At 41.9% G+C, this 22,233-nt stretch overlaps 1 protein-coding gene across 1 annotated transcript in view; it reads right to left on the minus strand.

The window, feature by feature from the left end:
* Window positions 1-8,303: 8,303 nt before the first annotated feature.
* The window catches only part of T265_14194 (hypothetical protein), a gene marked incomplete at both ends in the record, with an annotated part of 65,096 nt that continues 51,166 nt past the window's right edge, over window positions 8,304-22,233 (minus strand). Inside the window, 5 exons of the mRNA XM_009172477.1 lie at window positions 8,304-8,373; window positions 11,607-11,657; window positions 13,563-13,805; window positions 15,431-15,675; window positions 20,127-20,432. Of these exons, the coding sequence (XP_009170741.1) occupies window positions 8,304-8,373; window positions 11,607-11,657; window positions 13,563-13,805; window positions 15,431-15,675; window positions 20,127-20,432 (915 nt within the window). The remainder of the gene's footprint in view (window positions 8,374-11,606; window positions 11,658-13,562; window positions 13,806-15,430; window positions 15,676-20,126; window positions 20,433-22,233) is intronic.

Genomic DNA, 22,233 nt, shown 5'->3' on the forward strand with positions numbered 1-22,233 from the left:
TGACTGAGTTATTACAGATGCAGTTACCCACTTAAGTTGAGTTAAATTTCAACTCAGGACTCGATGAGATTGTTTTTTTCTTAGATTACCATGGAACTGAGAGACAGCGGGACCTCATAATTTGAGGGGAAAACAAAAGTATGTGAATACGCTCGGTTATTATCGCCTTCCTTCGAGTCCGGAAAAGTGCTTGTGCATAAAGTAGCAACACGTGAGTGATAGACTTTCTGTAAATTACAGAGGAGGAGGAAAATGATGAAAAATAATTTAAAGCACGAAAACCGTTCTTTTACTGTAGCATTGCTTGCTTCAAGAAAGGAACATTGTGCTTGCTCGCGTCTCATCATCAGCAACATGGTTTGTAACGGCGCAAACGCGTTGGGCATGGAGCGGAGAGTTTGAGCCCTGATTATCTTCCTTCCCAGTATTGAGCATTACATGGTATTGGAAAGCTTACATATCACACCTAGACAGTGTGGTACGTGTGACTGTACTTACTTGTCAGAATAACTGCTTGAGGTGTTTTGATATCTAGCTGTGTGTATTAGATTACCTCCTCGACGGGACCGTAAGTGACAGTGTTGCCTACTCGAGTCATCTTGCAAAATCAGTTTTATATCCATCAATCTGGCTGCATAAAGAGGCTACACAGTATCGATTTGGCTTATATTACATAGGCGGAATTTCGTGGTCGGTTAAAAATTCAAGCCTTGTCAACCTACAATTACTTTGAACTCACTCCAGTTTAACTCAGTTAACCATGAGAAAATGAACAGTGGTTCGAGCTCCTGCGTACTGTATCTAGTTAGGTTAGGGACAATGTTTACTCCGGATCAGGTATCAGTAATGGCCAACACTCCGTATAAGTGTCAGGCTTTTTTAACGGCTCACCTATACAATAAACGAATATCACAAAACATCTTTATGACGAAAGTGGCCTCATTCATTATTCAGTAGTGGTTTAAAGTCACCCGTTAAACTCACATAACCGGATATGTCTGCACACTGTAAGTTGTCACTGGAGAAAGGCGGCTGCTCCCTGAATCCATGTGCCAAATATCGGCCGATGGAAGCCTGGAAATCCAGAACATATCGAACAAGTAGACTAAGGTGTGACACCCTAAAATGTTTATTGCCATAGTTAATTGACTGTACTGTTCGTTCGATAACATGAAACACATTTTGATTGAGCGATAAACACCAGCTAAAAGCTATGCAGTTCTCACCTCTCTGAAGGAAGTACGTCCGAAGGGATCCGTATACTTCCACCCAATGACGATTTTATTGCGCCTATTTACTGAAAATATACGTTCGCACGTTGGTATAGCGTCAGTAGTAAAGATGGTCTTCTTGCTCATAGTGGCTACGACGGTTTGACAAGTTCACCATGCTTTGGGTGTTTCTTGAGCTGACCAAGTTATTTAGCTACAGCTGTACAACAGAGACAGGCAATCACCTTATGTGACATTTTCTGTAAGTCAATATTCTCTCTTAAATAATCTCATCACCAAACCTTTTGCCTGCTATCTTTGGGCGCACTGGTGGGAGCTAAACATGCACCTGCTCCAGATATAACGTAAAATGTTTCAAAGGCGTCTCTATTTTTTAATTCCACACTGGTTATGAGATTCCGAGAAATGGTGTTAGGTAGCTGACCCGGCAGTTAGAGTAACCAGTGAGTAGGCTGAAATTTCCCCTGGGAGACAAAAAGTGCGTATCAGACCTTGAACTACCCATAGTCTCGCTTCTGGATTGACGGCGATGGAGGCAAATCACAATCGCTGATCAAATTACTAACTATAACGAACTTCTTCCCGGTTATGGGAGAGGTAATTTACCGGAGGATAAAGTCAGTAAGCAGCAGCATTGTTAATGATCTGTGTTTACTTGCAGTTGAAGTTAGTTCCGGTTGCTTACTAGGAACTCTGTCGTGGTCATCTGAAAGAAGCGACCACCGACCACGATTGCATGACGAGCTTTCTGGCGATGATGAAAATTACGGTGTGGCAAATGAAAGTCATGATTACATTCCAACTACCCAGGAGGTAATAACCCAAAATCCGTCGGAATATGGCATATAGTTTTCCAGCCTCAAGCAAGCTGGTTGGGATGACACGGTAATGAGAACTTCTGCTAGCTTTTCACTCGGTCAAAGTTGCGTCAGAAATTTTATCACTTTTATCTCCAGTTGTAACGGTAAATATTGCACCATGAGTTACAGCGCTGGCTGTGATAAGATTATTGCCTAATGCGAACTTAATATTTTACGGTGGACTATCTAATTCACGGTCCGTTGAGCGTTCTAATATTCTGGCGCTTTTTGAAAGACATGGAAACCCCCGTGGCTGACGCGTCCTTAACTTCCAGCTGAAATTGAATATGTTGTGTACCAATCAGCTGCCAGTTTTTGACGCAGGCGGGGTTATGCCCCACCGATTTTGGACGCACTAATTTGCGATAAGCGTTTTAATTGAAAAGTGGCACAGACCAACAGTGTTTGTCGTGTACTTTTCAGGTAAGTGTTGTAGGGTCGATTTGTGTTGACCTGACAAGGAAAGTTCTAAGATGTATATCTATATTTTTCATTACCCCATACTTGTAATAGATAACGACTAGTAACGACAGTGAAAACCACAACACAACGAAAGTTAGGGAACTCATTTAGAAATCTACCTTTTATTTGTGCCAACGAGAATTCCAACAGATGCTCGTTTCCATTCAAACATGTACCTGATCTCATATTAACAGATGACATACCACTGTGGGCTTTCTGTCTGTTGAGTAACAACTCTATCATCGGGGCTGTCTAAAGCTGTGCTAGGTTTGCGCAATTGTATTAAATGGTCGACAGGTGATAACAATGATAGGCGTACTGTGACATCATCAATGAATATTATGGTTTAAGTTAATGCGCTAAACTGATCGCCAGAGGCTGAATTTATGGTTAGGAAATTTTGGCCCAATTTTGAATAGATCGGACTTGGAAGAGAACAGCTACAAAAAAGCTACTTTATTTGGCTTGTAAAGTAAATTTTAGTAGCAGACAATCTCCCAGATGAGGCCGAGCTCGGTCAGCTTTCCTAAATGAAGCCCCTCGATAGGACAATTGGACAATAATGCCTTAAGCAGATAACTTCTAATCGACAATTTCAAATGATCGTTTTAGACAATGTGACTAAATTAAGGTATTCTCCATCAGAATACTTCTTATAAAGACTCAACAAAGATGATCCTTCTCGATTTTCGACGCTCCTAGGAGTAGTCACAAGGGTCCAAGTATAAGTGAAGGTGGTCTTTCCAGGTGTAAATTGTAGTATTTTTGTGTCAACCGAACATGAAGCGCTTTACAAGACTCCAGTCACTTAGAAAGAAGGATGTTATCTTCACCTTGTTGTTCAGATATCTGATTAGGGAAAAATGCATAAAAGATCACTGATCATAATTCGCTCCCGTTTCTTCCGCGATAGTATTCGCACCCTAGGAATATTGTAGGTGTCCCTGGATGGAAGGTGGAAGTATGACCTCAAAAGATATCGATCTCAAGGCTTACTCATCGGCCTTGAGTGAATCAAACTTGTTTCGGGGAGATGGGTTTTCTTTTAGGGAGGTTACTGTATACTTACTATCGTAGGTGTTTCTGGTCAACCACCTTTTATTTTCTTTAGCCTGATCACTAATTCAACTTGGTATGCCGGAGACTAGTAACTGATAGCCAACCGTAATTGTGGTCGTGTTTTACAATGAACGACGTTTACGTGACTCTCTTTTTATCACGCTATATTACCCTAACACATCTTGTGATGTATAGTCAGACGTTTACTTGAGAGCATCTTGTATTTTCCAAAAACTCATGCAAGTCTCACATTGGTGGGTGCACTGAACTGCAAATCCATCCTATGCTAATGTTTGGGGGACTTTTATTGTTTCAGAATCGTCAAGATGGATGACAGTATCAGTGCAGATAGGAATACGCCATGACCAGTGCAATTAATAATCTTAGTTTGAATACTTGCCTTCTCTGGATAATCAATATCACTCGGCGGAATTCTCGAGAAAGTGGATTTTCTTCGGAGATGCCTGACGCCTTTCGACTAGTACTATCATGCATTGTTAATCGGACTGTAATCTATGCAATAGTTGCTTTCTTGGGGATAGTACCTGGCAAAAAATTGTACTATATTTAATGTACTTTGACGATCCTCATTCTACTCTTCACGCATTATTTTTAAAGTGATGGAGAGACGGTGTCGTACACTGCGCGCAGGTAGGTGATGATCTGAGTGGTCTGAGAACCACTGGATTACATAACTGTCCAGAACTTTCCCTATAAAAGGAGTGCATGTGTGCGAACTTACATTTGAAATCAACCGCACCTCTAGTCACAGGTTCATTGGTATGACCTATCAGGCTTTCGTACTGTAGTAGACGCCGGACTTTAATCTCTTAGTTGACTGGTGTTCCTACTATGCTCTGCCCACGATAGTAACAACTCCTCGGGGCAAGTCACTCTTAAATCCTCAAATACTTTGAAAACAAACTTGGGTGTATTGCAGCGAGCCATGAGCCCACTGATGCCCTAATGTGAGAAAACACAAACCACGAATTCCGCATCTTGGTCTTTGCACTCTGTTAACCTGCGTAGGTGTGGTTATTAGTGTCCTCACCGAAAAGGAGAAGCAGAAGACTCAGTGTTTTCATCACTAATAATACATGCCCTTGGCAGTATCAGATTTTAACCCGGGATGCCTGACGCCCAAGGAAAGCATTTACCGGCATTCTCCCAGCGCAACACTGAAAGCACCCGATTTAACATGTCTGCACAAGAGAACGAGGTCACGCTTGAGTAGTGTGATTGGTTTATTCTACGCTTTCTCTCTTTGGTGGACTCTTTGACCGGGCCTGATAATTCAGGCGCGGTTCGGTGAAAGCTAATGTGGGGGTCGTAATAAGTTTGCCCCACATATCAGATGACAAGGGTTCGAATCCCGGCGTAGCATAGGAACTGCACTGCCGATGAACTCTAATAAGAGCGGAACTCTAGTCCAATACTTCCTATCCTAAAGGATAACAGCTTCGATCCAGATCTCATACGAGTGGTATTAATTAAGGGGGTGTTGTTTGGGAGAAACTGATTGGTGGGGAATACCGTATTTCCAAAACATTCCAGAACTACCTTGCTTGCACCTGCTTTGAATTTCCACTGTCAAGTTTGTATATGAGCATGTTGTATAAGTATCACGTAGTCCTCCAGATTCCTAATCAGTAGTATCTGTAAAATACGTGATTTCCAACCACTTCAGCATACCTTCATAAGGCTGTTCACAAGCAATAAAATGCGCGTCATCCTAAGCAGTTTCAGTCTTTGGAGCGACCTCAAGGTATTTCACACGAGCTCAAGTACCAGGGACCAAGTTCAGGAACCAAGGCATCAGAGACAAGATTTCCAGCCAATCAGAGTGTTCATTTGCCCACGACCCATCTGTCCCACTATTCTCATCAATTACTACTCCAGTCATGCAGCGAACCAAAGCGACTCAACTCAAATAGATTTGTTCAGCCCCCATTAGTGATTACTTTCGAACGTCTACGTGATTATTCATTTGAACCTTTCTCTCAGGACCTTGTGAACTTACCCTACGTGTACCAGTAGCCGACCTTGTGAGTGACGTACAATTAGTTCATTTATTTATCTATTTTTTTTACTTCTAGACCTAATGGTTATCACGTTTTAACACTTGATCATAAATATATTCCTCGTCCAGGTTGGTTTGTTTCTTTTCTCTTCTTCGGGACAGTCAGAATTGCGAATAACCAAGATGAAACTTGGTGTTAGCGATAGGATTAGAACCCAGTAGAACAGCTTGCGCTGTGTAACTTCACCATGATCATTTTTGTTGACTGTAACACCGGTGAAGAACATCGTCGTAAAACCGTTATAGTGAAAAGAAGGAATATGGGACAGGGGAAGAGACCAGTGCCCTCCAAGCACAATAAACCGCAGGTGTCCTCACTTCCAACACTGGCTGGTAGTCATGACTTCAAGCGAAATGCGCAGTGATCCTTCAGCAACGATGATAGGTGAATACAGAATCTAGTTTCCGTGAGTAGCTGGATGTCATAAATTATATTTATGCCTCCCACAATGCCAACTTCACATTGCTAATGGATGCATAATTTTCACATTGGGACTGCCAGATTCGTTGCGCACAACACATTCTGTGGGACGAGTTTCCAATAGAACAGACGCAAACAGTGGCACAGTCTGTGAATGGAAGACGATTTCATTGCGCGACATTTGTCCGCATACTGGATGTACCTAGGTTGAGTTCATGTTTACAAGTTGAGCATGAGTTGACACATACACTCTCTCAGCTTACGCCTATCAGAAAAATATCTACTTGCTGTCGTATGCTGCTTATTTGCTCGTTCATGTATTTAGTTTGAAGCGATAGTCACTAAATAACAAAATGAACAGTAGCCTAAAAACACCCTTTAGTTAGAAACTTTGACAGCAAACTCTGGATTTGTTTCTTTTGTGAAAATATACTGCGATATCTCGCATATTGTACCAACTGAAACATGAGGCAGCTATTGTGCGGCACATTTATTTCAAAAACTTCATAAACTGGAGATTAAGGTGAGTTACTCATGAAAACTAAATTGATATACAAATGAGAGGATTTATCAAAACCTTAGATAAGTTTTCATTCAGGACATCCAATACTGTCCGGTCAAAAAGCAAAGACAAAGGCTTACAGAGTTTCTGCGAATGCAGCTAGCTCGGGTAAATCTAAGTTACCTTTCTCTCGATCTTTTGTGAATGTCATGAAGTTTATTCCAAAATACCTGAAATGTACTGAGGTCCACAAACTCCTTGGATAGAGGTCAGAGGGTGCCCTTCAAAATATGGCGCGAGACAGCCCTGGGTCAAGGTCAACCAGTGCCCTTAAACATACGGCGCAAGGCCGTTGTACTTGCATGCACTCGCTTGTTCGCAATCAAGTCGTTGTGTTCCTTGTCAGCGAGCCTTATTTTCCGGCACTAGGCACCGGAGTGGGGACAGTAGTCAGATATAACAGCAAACTACGATTGAGATCGAACCTACAAACAAACAGGAATGATATAAAACAGTCAGCGCCTTGTTGTGAAGTTCCGCTGCACATAAACAGCGCTGAGAAATTTTGGTGTGCAACATCAGATCATGCTCCATGAAGAGGTAAAAATTCACTAAAGATACTCCACATAAGCCATGACCTACATGCGGCTCGCCGCCGAAAAGTAAATGAGGTCATTTTTGAAGCTTTCACCAGAGGGTTTGTTTGGCTGGCGAAAAGGTGAAGAGCTAATAAGTGGGGGCTAGTGAGAGCCAGTCCAGATTTTGCTGAAAACTCCACAACCGTTCCGTCTTTTGCAAGGAGAGCATGTATTCAAACCCTTTCTAATCTATGCATACATTACTATCATACATATTCATATCACCGAATGCGCCAAAGTTACGAAGTTTGTACTAAACGTACTTCAAATAACAACATATTCACTTTGCGCCAGCGATGGAGTGATTTGGAAGATTCAGAGGAGGGTTCCCTGTTGCAAGTGGAGCCAAAAATCACCCTCACGGTTATAATTCTTGGCTTTCCGGTTCGTAGGGGATACTTCACAAAGATTGATTGGTAAGCAGAATAAACGACGTGCATTTGGACTAGATATAGGACTGCATACCTTCAGTCGCTCAGTTCACATCATAAGCTCTTTATGTGATGAATTCTCAGGTGAAAGGTCCGTCTGATTTCTCCACAGATTATAGCAAGAACGAAGGCTTTACAGTGCGCCCCAGTCTAAGTTATTATGTTTCTCCAGATTATGCTATACTAAAATTCTCACTGCTCAAATCACCATGGCAACCGTAGGGAGTCGCACCAAAGTGATATTGCGTTTCGTTTTTTTCGGTGTGGATACTTTCAAAACAAAACCAACAGACCATTTATGTGGACAAATGCTGATCATAATTTCCTAGGGTGCCGATTATTCTTCAAAAATATATACATTGCTTGCCTGTTGCGCAATAGGGGACACAGTTACTGATGAAATATCACAGAATGGCACAGAATTGTGCTATACTGTCTTGTGAGTGCGACTGCATGTTTGTGCATATGGACTTTCGAAACGGTTGGAGGACAACTGCGGAGCGGAGAGCGAAATCCGTTCGAATCAGGCACAGTGAGAGGTTTGTTTCTGCCATCTGCCAACTGTCAACTGGAGCGGACGTGCATACACTGCCGTACAGGACATGGTGACGGTGTGATTTATTTGGGCACTAACCCTCGGGATACTGGAAATATTTCTGCTTCCGTTTTATGTGACACCGTACGTAACCTGTAATTGGGTGAAATATGGAACATTAGCATTGTAAAGAAGATTGTGCATGTACTTGGGGAAAACAATGAAACTAGACGATCAAAGCTTGCACAACGATAGTCACATGAAGTTTGAGTGCTGATCCAGAATACGACGCAGCAGCAATTTTTTCGTACCAGTTGTAATTTGTGATCATGAAAAATTACTGCACCTTGAACGAACGTGGCTCAGCCGCTAAGTGTGAACAAATTAAGCCCTACAGAATTTACTAGCTGAAACTCTCAAGTAGAAAGACGGTCGAGTCTATAGGTTTTACAGGTTAAGTACTTCTAACCACGTACAAAACAAGTATTAAACGCGATTTTCAGCAAAACCCTGGATTAAATACCAGCCTAGCCCTCCATGAGGAACGTTTCATCTAGCAAACAAAATATTAGTTGGCGCCCCCGAACGAACTATCCATGCACAAAAATGTAAGCCATGATTACGAGGCCGGGCGTGAAAACTCACTACATTTGCTTGTGCGAAAGCGATGCAGTTACAAATGTATTCTATTCCTTGGAAATGAACTGTGCATGTGAATCATAATCCACTCCAGAGTTAAAGGCTTTCTACTATTGGACACGAACCTACCTGACTTCAGTATCACCACTTCAATCAATATAGAGTTTGTCACTTCCTTTCCAAGCCACTCTTAATTCAACAGATTAGTTTGTAATTAAGAGTGGAAAACGCCTTATTCAGAAACAATCAGGTAAAATGAGATTCTTGTTTTATTTCTCGTCCAATCAACCCCGTGACTTAATGTCACACGTCAAGGAAAACAATGTGTTGCCAAACGGTCGAACCGTTATCAGACCTTGCTAGTTATTTAATGAAACCATGAGAAAACAAAGTAGAGTGAACGGATAACCAGTGGTGTTTGATTAAATCTCAACTCTTAATTCTTCGAATCCGTACTCAAGGCGGAAGTCAAGCATGCAACAAAACGAATTCTTGGACCTCGTTTACAAAGAGTTGTTGCGCAAGATAGGAATCTAAATGAACTTATGGCAATTGTAGTGAACTTTGAGCTACCGTGCTGTAAACCCTATATTCATTAAAATCAAGAGATATTTTAAACTACCACAGTGCAAGAAATCAGTTTAAAACGCAGATTTTTCACTTGCAACCACACTGAAGACAAAATCCACAATTAGAACTGCAAATCAATAATCCATTTTTGACTTCTTGGATAGGATGGTGATAGGATGACGTTTTGAGACATGGAACTTCAGTTGAAAAATTTTGGATGGATTACAAACGGTACAGATGGGCACGCACATCAGCGGGTTAGTTGAGCAACGAAAACTATTCGCTTTTGTGTGCAGTTGGAAGTTGATCCGTTGGTCTATAACAGCTGACTAATTGAGTTATCGAAGCTACTGAATTTAAATGTACCCTTAGAGTTCGACAATCGAATAGCGGATGCAGTATGTTTTGTGTAAAAAACCGTGAATCTTATTGGTCTGCATAAAATCAGAATGGATATATTGGTTGCTCGGAATTGTGTGCATCGTCGGGCGCAAAAAAGCGTTGCACGCGGATTCTGAGTGAATAATCCTATCCTATTTCAGCAAAACGGAAGGTTCGGGGGAGAACAGTGAATTAAATGGATTAGCATCAGTACCGTACAGTACAGTAGTCAAGTTGTCTGATGAGCTTTTCTACAGTACAGCCGTGTCATCAGTCCATTCATCCCATCATAATACGATCGCTGTCTTGTGCAGTCGAAGCTGTTGCGTGTTTACAGTGTCGCAATACGGACATCAAACAGGCTTACATAAACCAAGACATTTAAAGAAAATACCTTGGATTCCTACCTCATCTGAGTGCCTGTCTCCTGATAATAAATGTTGCTTACTGCCTTAGCGTGAACGACAGAAAGCACCACTTTGACAAATGAATGTTTTTCTATGGAAAAGGTTGATCTTAAATGAAGCAGACAGAAGGGATAGCTGTCAGCAAAATCTGAAACATACATAAGTGAAAAGTTACTTCAATTGTGGCATGGAAAACCGTTTTCAGCCAAGAACAAAACCTGAATAAAGCTATTGCAGTGCAGTTAAAATATTTTACATATACATCACCTACTCCATGTTACGATCTAGAAAGAGGTCAAACCACTCTGGTCTTATTAGAGAGAGGTGTCTTGATGAAGGGAAGAGAAGAGTAATGCTGCAACAGCAATGAAGAATCACGCGGTCATATTTGACAGAGCGGTGTTAAAAAGTGAGTCTACTGAGTCTGGGTACACTACCAAATTTTGGCGGGCTGCACAAAGTGGTCTCTCTATATGGGGGCAATTGCACTTGACGCTTTTCGTTGGTGAGTTGCACGACAGGCTGCTCACATATCGGTAGCGTCTGGTGGCCATATCCACCTTTTCCCATAATTTTTTGAATACCAATGAACAAACTTACATTGCAGTTTAAGCCAATCATCAACGGATGACGTTTAATTACAGAGTTGAAGTACACCTGTGAAAGTGCTTGATGGAACCGATGTTTTTTAGTAACTTCTCGCCCGTCTTGAGATTGAGTAAATGATGATATTTCTCTTGGTTTATACCTCTTCACGTCGATGCAAAGTAAGTTCTGTATGAGCAGTCCAAGAATGGAAAAGTACAAAGATTTGTCTGCATAGTACCTTCGCGGACTGGGGATGTGGTCATTGCAAATTCGTAGAAAATTCATTCCACGTCGCTGTTGTCTGAAAGATGCGCTCGGAACATGCCCCAGGCTGAAAGTGAGTGATCTCTTTCACCTAATCCGTCAAAAAGCGCCATCAAATCCAAAATCTTTGTCGGTTTTAGCTGACACAAAAGTGTCGAGGGAGGAAACCAAATCAGAAATAACCCAGTAACAAATCTATTCAGCCGCTCAATATCTCTGGAATATGGACAAAAGTCATCCCATCCTGACGAACGTTTCGTCCCTGTAACGAACTTTTCGATTCACGCAGTGAAGAAAAATACATGTAAGCACACCGACACGCACAAGGCTAGGTTGTTTTCTGGGTAACGATGAAGTTTTGGTGTTGTTATATGTGATGTATTACCAACAAACACACGGGTTGGAGGACAAGTTGGTTGGTCATAAAACGCCGCATGAGCAAGGGAGTCGTAAATCACCCACTGTTAAACACAACTGACATATTTGTTTGTTTTGGGGTGGGTGGAGATTGGGCACCAGAAGCCCCGTTGCTCTCACCTTCGGTCTTTCCGTTTCGTTTTGGTTGGACGGGATTTGAAAACGGATGGACTGGATATTGTGGGAAAAAAGGTAAAATAAAAATTTGTCAGAAAATGGGAAGAAGGAACTCAGCCACAATCGACTAACGTTGTTAGCACTTGGTCAGATTATCATCGCCCTCATAATTTTATACAAATAAAATCTACGCCCCAAACTCAGACGCATTAGCGCTCGTCAACACATTATGGGTCGATTCGATTTCACTCTGTATGAATGGCTTTCAGGTTTTTGACATAGCTGTACCCAATGAAATCTCTGTTTATTGAGAAATGCACGCCGAATATGGCTTTAAATTCATTTTATGTTCAATCGTATTGGATAAAGCCGTTAACTATTCCAAGAATTTTTCATTCCGAAATTCTGACTGAATGTATAGGGATCTACGGAACTCAAAAATTTCGCCTCTTCGTTCTCCCGATCAAATGAATTCACAAAACGGTGTGGGTATATGTACCGGAATATCAACCATACTGTTACATGCAATACTGAACGCTGACGCCACCACTTTGAGTAATCGAGCAAAAGTGGTTTACGGCCAGGGTAGTATAGATGAACGAAAATGCTGTGATGGGAAAGTGTTCTTGGTTGTGTACATTTTGCGCACAAGAGAAGCAATAATGTGCTCGTAAAACTTCCGGCTCCTTAGTGGACGTTTCTAGCAAATACAAGAATCAATACTGCAATTAAACGTTTATCTCCAAGTCCTGCTACACAATGTCAGGTATTCTGGAAGTCAGTATGCTCAGTCCAACTACAGCACATTTTGTATCATAGTGGGTAAAGGTTTGTTGTGATGTCAATGTAGTCAATGGAACAGTGACATCGGCTAAATATGGATGACTTTATTTTGCAACACATTATAAACACTACTGAGTGTAAATCATATGGACCTTGAGATACTCCGAATAGGTTCGTTTTGGAAACCAATGATTAGTTGCAACAAAACTGCTAATGCTACTACTAGTAACATTGTTATCCACATATTACTGGTTTCTTATTTGCGCATCGGAATCAGCATAAGCGAGTTGGATGACCCACGAATCAAACCGACTGATGTACAGAGGAAGTAAAACTCAACTGAGCAAGCACTAACTGTAACATTTTATAGCGCAGTGCAAAAAGCCTAAGTTAACCTGTGCCTAAAACACGAGAAACAGTTCTTGGTCTGTGGAATCTCTATAATTCGGTAAGGGAGTCCTAAAGGATTCGAACACATGTTTACCACTCTTCCTCTAGGCCATAAGCAATTTGTCAGCGGTAGGACTAATTTCAAGTATTTCAAGATATAGCGATATCCACTGTGAACACTTTTACTGAAAATGACAAAGAGAATTTCCTCGTCCTTTTTACTGGAACAGGGAATTATGCCAGTATAAGATGGATATGAGCTACGTGCTGCGGTCTTGCTTGTTTAAAATCTTGGAATCACGCAAACTCAAAGAATTCTGATGAACGTTTAAGTCTTACCAACCGGACCTATCAAGTTATGACCCTGTAACTTATAATACTATCGACTGAGTAACTACCACACGCCCGTTATATCATGCCATAGGTTCCTTCATCGCACCGGAGTTTATCGAAACGCTCTGTCGAAGCAGAAATAGAGGGATGCACTTGAAATGCGACATAGCTACTACATGGCGGATCATTCACCCAGATATCATTTCTATTTCACATTACTGCATTATTACTGCGAAAACAATCTTCGTGACTAACTAGTGTCTGAAAAAGGATCATTAAGAGTTTGTGACGCACCGGATTGTTCAAAACCCTCTCGGGTTACAGAGTCGGATTTTATTGGAATAGATATGTAATAACAGAGACAATAAAGTTTACAGTTAAATTTAGTCCACTGGTTGGTCAGTAAATGCAAAATAAACAGAAAAATGGGTACATATTGCAGACCAAACTCACCTTCCATCCAGCTCCAGGTCTTCTTCATCTTGTAAAGCGGCTTCCAAAGCCGCCACCACCTGCGGAGCCAACTGGGGCGGTTCGTAATCTCGGGTGGTTCGACTGGGAAGATCGAGATCCAGGCTTAAAAGTTGCTCAGCTCTATACCTAGGATCTGTCCCCAAGCTGGCTGCCGTGCGCGCTGATTGGCATACGGGTCTACGGCCACCTAATGCGGATTTGACTGGCGGATCCAAGTGACCACTGGAAAAGAATTGTCAAGGAAATGGATTGTACAAGTGTGACGGTGCATACTACTGATGAAGCGTGCGAGTTGTCTACTATCTGAAATCCAAGCTCCGCCCTGGCATCTGATAAAAGCTGAAGGTTACTATGGAAACTGTAAAGCCATTTTGCAATGTGCGTTCATTATTGTTTAACATTAAATGAACGTCCAGGAAAGTCCAAGAGGGCGCTTAAGAATGTTCACTGTGCAGATATAATGTTTACTTTTTTGTCTAATGGCTTCTAGCCCCATAAACGCTAATAATCAACTTCGCAGGGAAGAGTGTTTCTCCTTTCACCCATTCGTATAACAAACCCATGGAGCTTGAGGTAGATGTAAAATCCGGCTTTCTACAACCTTAGATGCTAGCAATCGAACTCGAAGAATGACTGAATGTATTCGGATGTAGAATGACCCCGCCAAGGTTTTACTAGAACCTAACACCTGTGAGTGCAGTGATGTAGCCACTCTCATCAAGCGCTTCTTTCATCTATTTAAATATTGCTTGGATAGCACTGGATGATGGAGTATATTCGCTTCAGTTATCTGTGCTATACTGTGAACATCCAAGCAAGATTACTGACGGGTTTTTTGTTTGGTTTCTGCAACCCGAGAGAGACATTAATGAGGGCAGTCAATCCCCTAACCGGGGATAGTCCATATAAGACTAAACAAGTAAATGATTTAGTGAATTAAAAAGCATACAGAATGAGAAAAAACCCGTGCCATTCGCCTTGCGCAGTAGTTGAAGGCTGCCAGGGGTGTTTTCGCAAAGGAAGGTTTGGATGTCCCCATCATCTTTAATCAGTGGGCTAACTGCCAAAACTCATCACCATCCCTACTAAGCGGATAACTTTGAAGTTTGGGATTCAAAAAGGAAGCAAACTGTTAATCGCGGGCAGAAGATAGAAGGATCTGAACGGAACCATAACGATGCATATATCTGTGCTAATTGTGGATGTCGTCATTGTGACAAGCATTCTAAGGGTTACAAGAGTCCTAGTAAAGATGGAAAAGTTGTGTACTGGTGGAACGAAGACGTGACACCGGATCTACTTCTGGAATAAATTGGTGACAAAAAAGTTTCTCTTCGTTGGTGGTTGCGGGCCTTTCAGGATGCACACTCGATTCTTGTTTGAACAATCGTCCCCCTGTCCTGTTTTTAGCTGGTGCCACAGGGCTACTGAATACGTTAAATCACACCTACCGCAGTGGAGGAAAGCATTGGCCGCTCCGTCTGACGTTCTTTGATGCTCAGTTTGACTAATTTTGCAAATTTTACAATGATTGTTTTCTGTTTGGAAACCTAACATGACGGAATTTTATCTCAAGCAACTCCATAGCTGCTCAATTGCCGCAAAATATAGTTTCACCTTTCTTATCACCTATGACTATCTTTGTTTTATGGACAACTTATCTGTTTTCTGTGAGTTAACTATTACTGATTCTTTCAGCAATATGTTCCTTGATTAGGAAAATAAGAAGTGTCAAGCAATGAGAAGGGACGATTCGCGGAAACCAGCAGGGCGAAAAATCTGAACTTCTAACACAAAAATGGAAAATTTCCGGACGTGAGAGAACTCATTTTACGAGTAAAGCAAACCTTATTTCTGTTTCATTGTGCTGATTACCAGCCTGTGGAATCAATGATTTGAGTTCCCATTGTTCGGTGTCTTCATCGAATACGACACGTTTTTCAAGCTTAATGCGGTCTTCCATTGGGACGAAATTTTGCAGAATGAGTAGACTTCGTTTCACCTGGCGCGTGAGCTCCTCCTGAATTCGCTCGTGCTCTTGACGTTCGCGATTGTTGTCTTCCTGAACTTCAACAATCTCTTGTTTTACTTCCTAAAAATGGAAGAAAAATAATTTCTCTGTATAAACCCAATGTTGTTAGGTCAAATGGTTACCTCAACATGAAAATCTGTGTGCTCAACCTCCAGCAAGCTTCGGTGAGAGCTACTGTTCCAGAAGCAAGCGGTCCTAAAGTTAATCCCATTTTGATTAAGCTACTCCACAAAGTCTCTCAGAAAGTTTATTCGGGTCTCTTCCAATCATATCTGAGTGCAACGTCAACCACACTGCCCAACTTTGCTTGCCTTTGTATTGGGCTGTCCAAATAACAGATATGGTGGCAATGGGGCTAAGAATATATCATGTGTACTTACTTGCTTGTGCATCCCGGTGGTGATAGACCTGCAGTTTTTGAGTTACATATACAGCTTCCTCAGACAGAATCAGTATGGTTGTGTGGAAGTTTCAGAGTGATAACAAACAACATTGTTTTTATTACTGATGGTCGTGATTAGGACCATCATGATGAAGTTGAAATAGGCTATTTTAAATTGGTATATGTCAGCAAGGTGAGATTCCTGAAGACTAACCCAGGATACCCGAAACCTACTGAGACCCTCAAACTTCACTAAACACCGATCAACCAGCCTTGGATCAAGGTCAGACAGTGCCCTTAAAATACAGCGCGAGGCTGTTGTACTTTACTAAACACCATCAACCAGCCTTGGATCAAAGGCAAAAAATGCCCTTAAAATACAGCGCGAGGCTGTTGTACTTTCACTCAGTCGCTTGTCTACAATAAGGCCGTTGTGTTCCTTGTTGATGAGTCTTTTCCCGGCACTAGGCACTGAGGCGGGGACAGCAGTCAGATACTACAGTTTGGCGACGTCCGAACCCACGGAACCATGACAATAACTACTGAAGCAAAATCAGTTTAAAGAGGCACAATTTCGTTTGGTGGAAGCCTTGAAGCAGCAAATGCAAACTCCCCAGATGCAAAGTCAGTAGCATCGATCGCCAACAGCATCATGGAGTTCCATGATGACCCTGATGCTGGTTTTACCTTCGATACTTGCTCATCGCAAGTATCTTGCAATCAGAGCAACCGGAAGCACAATTCGCTTGCAGCTCACTACAGCTTCCGATATTACGATGGTTTCCCGGTGCACCTAGAGGAAGATGAGGTCACCGAAATTCACACCGACAATGAATACCACCAGGAATTCATCAAGATGTGAGCGTCGATTGCATCGTGAATTTGATTGTGAGATGGAGATAGCAGGCCATCGTGATCGTGGTATTGTCTATCTCAGTGTTTGTGAACTTAATCTTCTGGGCATATACTGGATCGATCGCAGTAGCTTGTTTGCAATAAATTCGTTGTTTTTTGCCGGTGAGTCTTGGGCTGGCACTAGGCACTGGAGCGGTGACAGCAGTCAGATATAACAGTATGTGACTGAGGATTGTGAAAATTCCAGAGGCTACAAAAGCTGTGGCACCTGTAAGCTGTGTATCCTAAATCGATTCGCAGCCAACCAGCGTCGTGATTTTTTGTACTATCCTATCCCTAGGTTTTAATCAGTGATACGTAAAATGAAAATTTATGAGACCTACATGTTGGTGCACCTGTACGACCAGATGGTTTAGAAGAACGAGATTGAAATTCATTCAGTGTAATTCTATAGGAGAAATTGATGAACCAGATCTTGCCTGTTTTATAAAAGATAGCGTTCTCTAAGGAGAATAACCGCGCCCGATGTCATGCCACCATCCAGGTTTCCTTAATGTTCCCATGAAAAAACAGAGTTCCTCGGTCTCAGCTACAGGAAAATGGGTCCACCTATTTCGACTAGTATTATCATACTGGTGTTTCAGGGACTATAGGAATAAGTTTCAGAGGAGACGGCTACTGAAGTTTCCTTAGCGTTATTTGTCGCTTATTTTGTTTATCTTGTGTATGCTGTTGCTTCTGAGATCAACCACGGTGGTTTGGCGGACAATTCTGATGGGTCATCTCGTTGCAGTGAACTGTGTTCTTTCCAGCTCCCTTCCCAATATTACTCCAACCGAAATATACCCACGATTCTAGGTGATTAACTCCGGAACCGTGTCCAACTCAGAGCTAACACCAGTGTTTTTCAGGCTGCTCCTCTGCAATCGCTTTCCCCTTGTCCACCAAAGCCCTTCCGATACTTTGTAAACAGGTGAGGTAAGTTGTACTAGGATGCTCTCTGCCTAATCATATTCATTTTCAGTACTTTTATTAACTTTCAAACTAGAACATGTGATCTCCCCGGATTTTTTCGCTGGTGAAAAAATTGCCTTTATATCCATATCCGCTAGACAGTCCAGTATCAACTTGCACACAATTTCTTGGTATAGGCACAGTTGAAAGTAGGCCCAATCTCGAAGAAAATTGTTTAAACTATTATGCCTTCTCTGGTTAGTTAGATGTTCTTGTGTGTTTTTCCTTTCTCCAAAGAATAGGCTTTGTTTGTGCAGTCCATTAAATGCCTATTTGTTTGCAGTGAATTTACCAGGATGCTTCACTCGCAACCGCGAACGGTTGGTTTGCTCTCAAGGTTTCATCCGACATTAACTTCCTTGTATGTAGCCTCATTAAGGTTCATATCGCACTATTTCTTTCGTTCTGAGTTTAAACCTTTATCCGCACGTGCATTCATCGGTAAATAAGGCTATTCTCAACCCGGCCCATTTCTCACGGTAATTTCTGAGGTTCACACGCGACAAAAAGCACAGCAACTGCCAAAAACAGCACTCGCCTAATCGTGTTCGGTGGACGCCTGGCCCAAAGTATAGAAGGCTTGACATGAGTACACAAGTGGAATGCAGACCGATAGGGGTAAAATCATCTAGCACTATCAAACCAATGTAGGCTGTAATCCTGAACTAAAACGTTTCGAACCAAACCACCATTGGACTTCTATCACTGTGTACTGAAGGCCAGTTAAAGCTTCACGTAAGAGCTTTTCCTGTACCGTAAGGCAGAATTACGCCTTTAGTTCTCTGTGTGTACTTGTGCAACTACGCTTTGTTAATAAGTTCAAATAAATTTATTTTCGGTTTGCCAGTCACGTGGTCGACGCACACAGTTTCAAGATTACTGACCACTCAGTGCAAAATGTAGGGGGATTTTCGCTAATTTTTAATTTTTTCAACTCCAAATATTCAAGGCTATTATTATGTATTTGTAGATACAACCGTGTTGCTGATTTGCTAGAGACCCCTCCTGTCCGTAATTAAACTGCGTGCAATCACATTAGACGTTACAGATCGTCCAGGTCACTCTAAACAGGTGCCACAACTAATCTTCAAACAGCATATTGAGTACATCCAGGAAATTATAGGGTATGTGCACCATCGATATATCTTTTATATAGTACGAAGAACGTGCTGCTGGGGTTGCTTCTATAGGTTGCCGAGTTATTCACCTAACATAGATTCATACACATTTCATCGAACTCTTGACAGATTCCAAGACTATTCGTTTCTGCCTTCTTTGCCGCTTCAGTTTAATTCCACAAAACATATCCTTGGATTGAATGGTGTTTGTCGTTCATGTGAAATTTCACCTTCAATTAGTTTAGCTGATCCAGAATATATAGTGGGACAGCAAGGCTTTTCTTTCATGCACTGTCATTGCAGTGACTCGATCATATACTTTTTTACACTTCGCGTGGCATTATGATATTTTTCTGGAACCTACAACTAGGGGTTAATTATTTTTTCGCATACAACCGTCATATAAAGAATAAAACTACATGGTGTGCATTTTACGCACGCATACTCCATCAACTGAAAGGACGTTTAGTGTTGTGAATTTCATATTAAGTGGACAAACTGGACAATTATTTTCGAGAGAATATTTTCCGTAGTAAAATTACAAATCTACCCATGCTTCATACCATAACATATTACCAGCAAATAAAAATGAATAAACCTTGCAATTGTAACTGTTGTCAGAATCCACATCTGGTTGGGGACCTGTGATGTATTCCGGAATATGAAGTGATCTGAACACAGAATATGAATCGGTTGTTGCTCGAAAGCACGAAGAAAAAGCGCCAGTATAAGTGCCATCCATAAACTAGCCAAAAGTGTGATAAAAAGTTGGCGAAACAATGGGGATGATGGGGTGCGCCGTGGTTTGGTTCTATTACTCCATTGCTTCCCCTTGAGTAACGTTCTTCTAAATGATTGTTTTGATTTCCGATTTGTTGTTTCACTTGATGACCGTAAATCATTTAGTTCCATTGACCGGTTATGGAGTGCACCAGAGAACTTCATATTAAAAAGAAATCTGTTGTCCCTTTTCATGGGGTCCGCTCATTACTCAAACACATCAAAAACTCGTTTAAGCGAAACATTATTTTTACCGTCAACATAACCGAAATGACTGAAAACGATTCCTGATCCACTGAAAATGACCATTCTATTTTCCGCAGAACGGAACCGCCACGATGGGTGAAGTAAAATTTACTCACTTGAAGCTTCTCATACAACTTCCGAAGCCTTCGAGTATTTACTTCCACTTCCTGTTTAAGTGAACTGAATCCTTCCTGAAGGTTTGCCATACTGTCCTCAGCTTCCTCCATCCGAGCCACAATTTCACGCTCTCTCCGCTGTTGCTCAGCCATTTGGCTTAGCTGCTGAGCCAAAGTGGCTTCTTGCATTCGTGTGTGTTCCACAATAGACTGATCACCCCGCAACAGCTTGCTTTCCATCGCACGCAGTTTTGCTTCAAGTTGCTTTGTTTGGGCTTGTTCTTCTTGTAGCTTCACTTCTTTTGCCTTTGAATAAGGGGGGACAAGAAAGAAATGAGCCAGTAATGAATGAGAAAAGAAGCTTTTATCTAAGATTTCGTCAATTTGGGAGCCAGTCAACGCGCATGGTCCGAATTGTATGACTGGAGAATGGGCGGTGATATATCCTTTCTGTGTTAGCCGCTTGTAGCGGAACGCGTTGGTCTCCGCCCACCAGCTGAGATATCGCGGGTTGAAACATATGCATAGATTTGTGAAAGGTTCACTGATGATGATTCTAAATAAAGATTAAACAGCTGCAAACTGCTTCTCGGTTTTTCGGTACGGACTAACTTCACTTGCATGACGAATTCTTCACTGATCGAAGTACACCATCTCTAAAAACATTACAATCACACAGCTAGTACCAAATTTAGCCATCCGGAAGCCAAAATATCTGAAGTGCAGTAAACTGATGGCAAAACCGCTTATACAGCGGCCACCCTGTTTACCTACCGTCAGGTTACTATTGTATAACTTATAAAATTTCACACTTCTGATGGTACTCATAGTAAAAATGCTGTCCTTGCGTTACCAACTCCAACCGACGAACTGGTGCAGTAGCCATCGTGAAAAAAACAGTCGGAAATTTCCCATGCCTCATAAGGTCGACATTGTCTATCCCAAGTCTATTGTCTATTTCCAGAAGCAAAACAATCCGAGAGCGTGAAAATGCACGATTCCTGCGTTTTTCTGTCTATCGGGCTAAAATTAATTCAAACAATTCCAATGTTCATAGACTGATGCTGACACTTGATGATGGCGTCTGAAAGATTTCGATTGGTCAACATTAATTAGCTAAAGCACTGCCACAGTATTAGCTGGCAAGTTGTGAACTGTGATGTATTTCAGTGGCAAGAAGATTTTTTTGCACTCCCCATGTTTGTAGTAAACCCAACCGACCGCTCTTGGAATATGATAATTACCATCCAGGCTTTTTCGTTCCCTCGGTACATACAATCTGGTTCTGGAATGAGTTCCTCAAGATATCAAATCCTTTTGAAAGCCATCTATGAAAGCTGGGGAGCCCTTGTTGCTTGGATCAAGTGCAGCAAGAAGAGGAACTCCTCAAGACGGCAATAGTGACCAACTGTAACCTGGGACTTTCTGTTGCTACTCCTAGTCAAAATCATTGGCTCAATTAGCAAAGGATGGCATCCCATTCTTCCTTCACTTTCAGAAAAAGTGAGTAAATAAAGGGATAATGTACAAGCTAAATTTGATCAATCACAGGGTTTGTACATAGGTCTGGCTACGTTGCATGCTGATTACCGGAGGAATTGGAAAAATGGAAAGCCGCCCCCTGTGTTTCGCATACGGTCTACGAGTTCTCTTGTAGCTGCGATGACACTTGCACAAATGGAAGGGATGGTCTCCGGCAAAACTAGTAGCTGAATGTATCCTAGGGTATGCTGTTTGGCTGTTGCCATAGAAGCAGCCAATATCCATTTCGTAAATCACAAGTCACTGCTACTCCGATCTTTCCTAGAACCATGCTTCAACAATTCATTGGACATTGTTGGTCAGATCACACGATTCTTTAACGTGTACGTCGTCGATAAGGTCACATGTTTTCCGCGGCATTGTTCAGAAGTCAATGGATAGAATGCTTCCGACCTAAAGCTGCCACCTTGACGTGGTGGTCGGGCTTCAGTTCCGCAGCGATCCCGCGGGCTACACTGGCTGAAACTTCGTTCCACAAAGTGCAACCATGCCAGGAAGGCCAAACGGGAGCAGCCAGACCAAGAGCAGCGAGACCCCGTACTACGAGTAATCGTGCTACGAGGCG

The sequence above is a fragment of the Opisthorchis viverrini genome (assembly GCF_000715545.1).
Source record: "Opisthorchis viverrini unplaced genomic scaffold opera_v5_158, whole genome shotgun sequence".
NCBI classification, from domain to species: Eukaryota; Metazoa; Platyhelminthes; class Trematoda; order Opisthorchiida; family Opisthorchiidae; genus Opisthorchis; species Opisthorchis viverrini.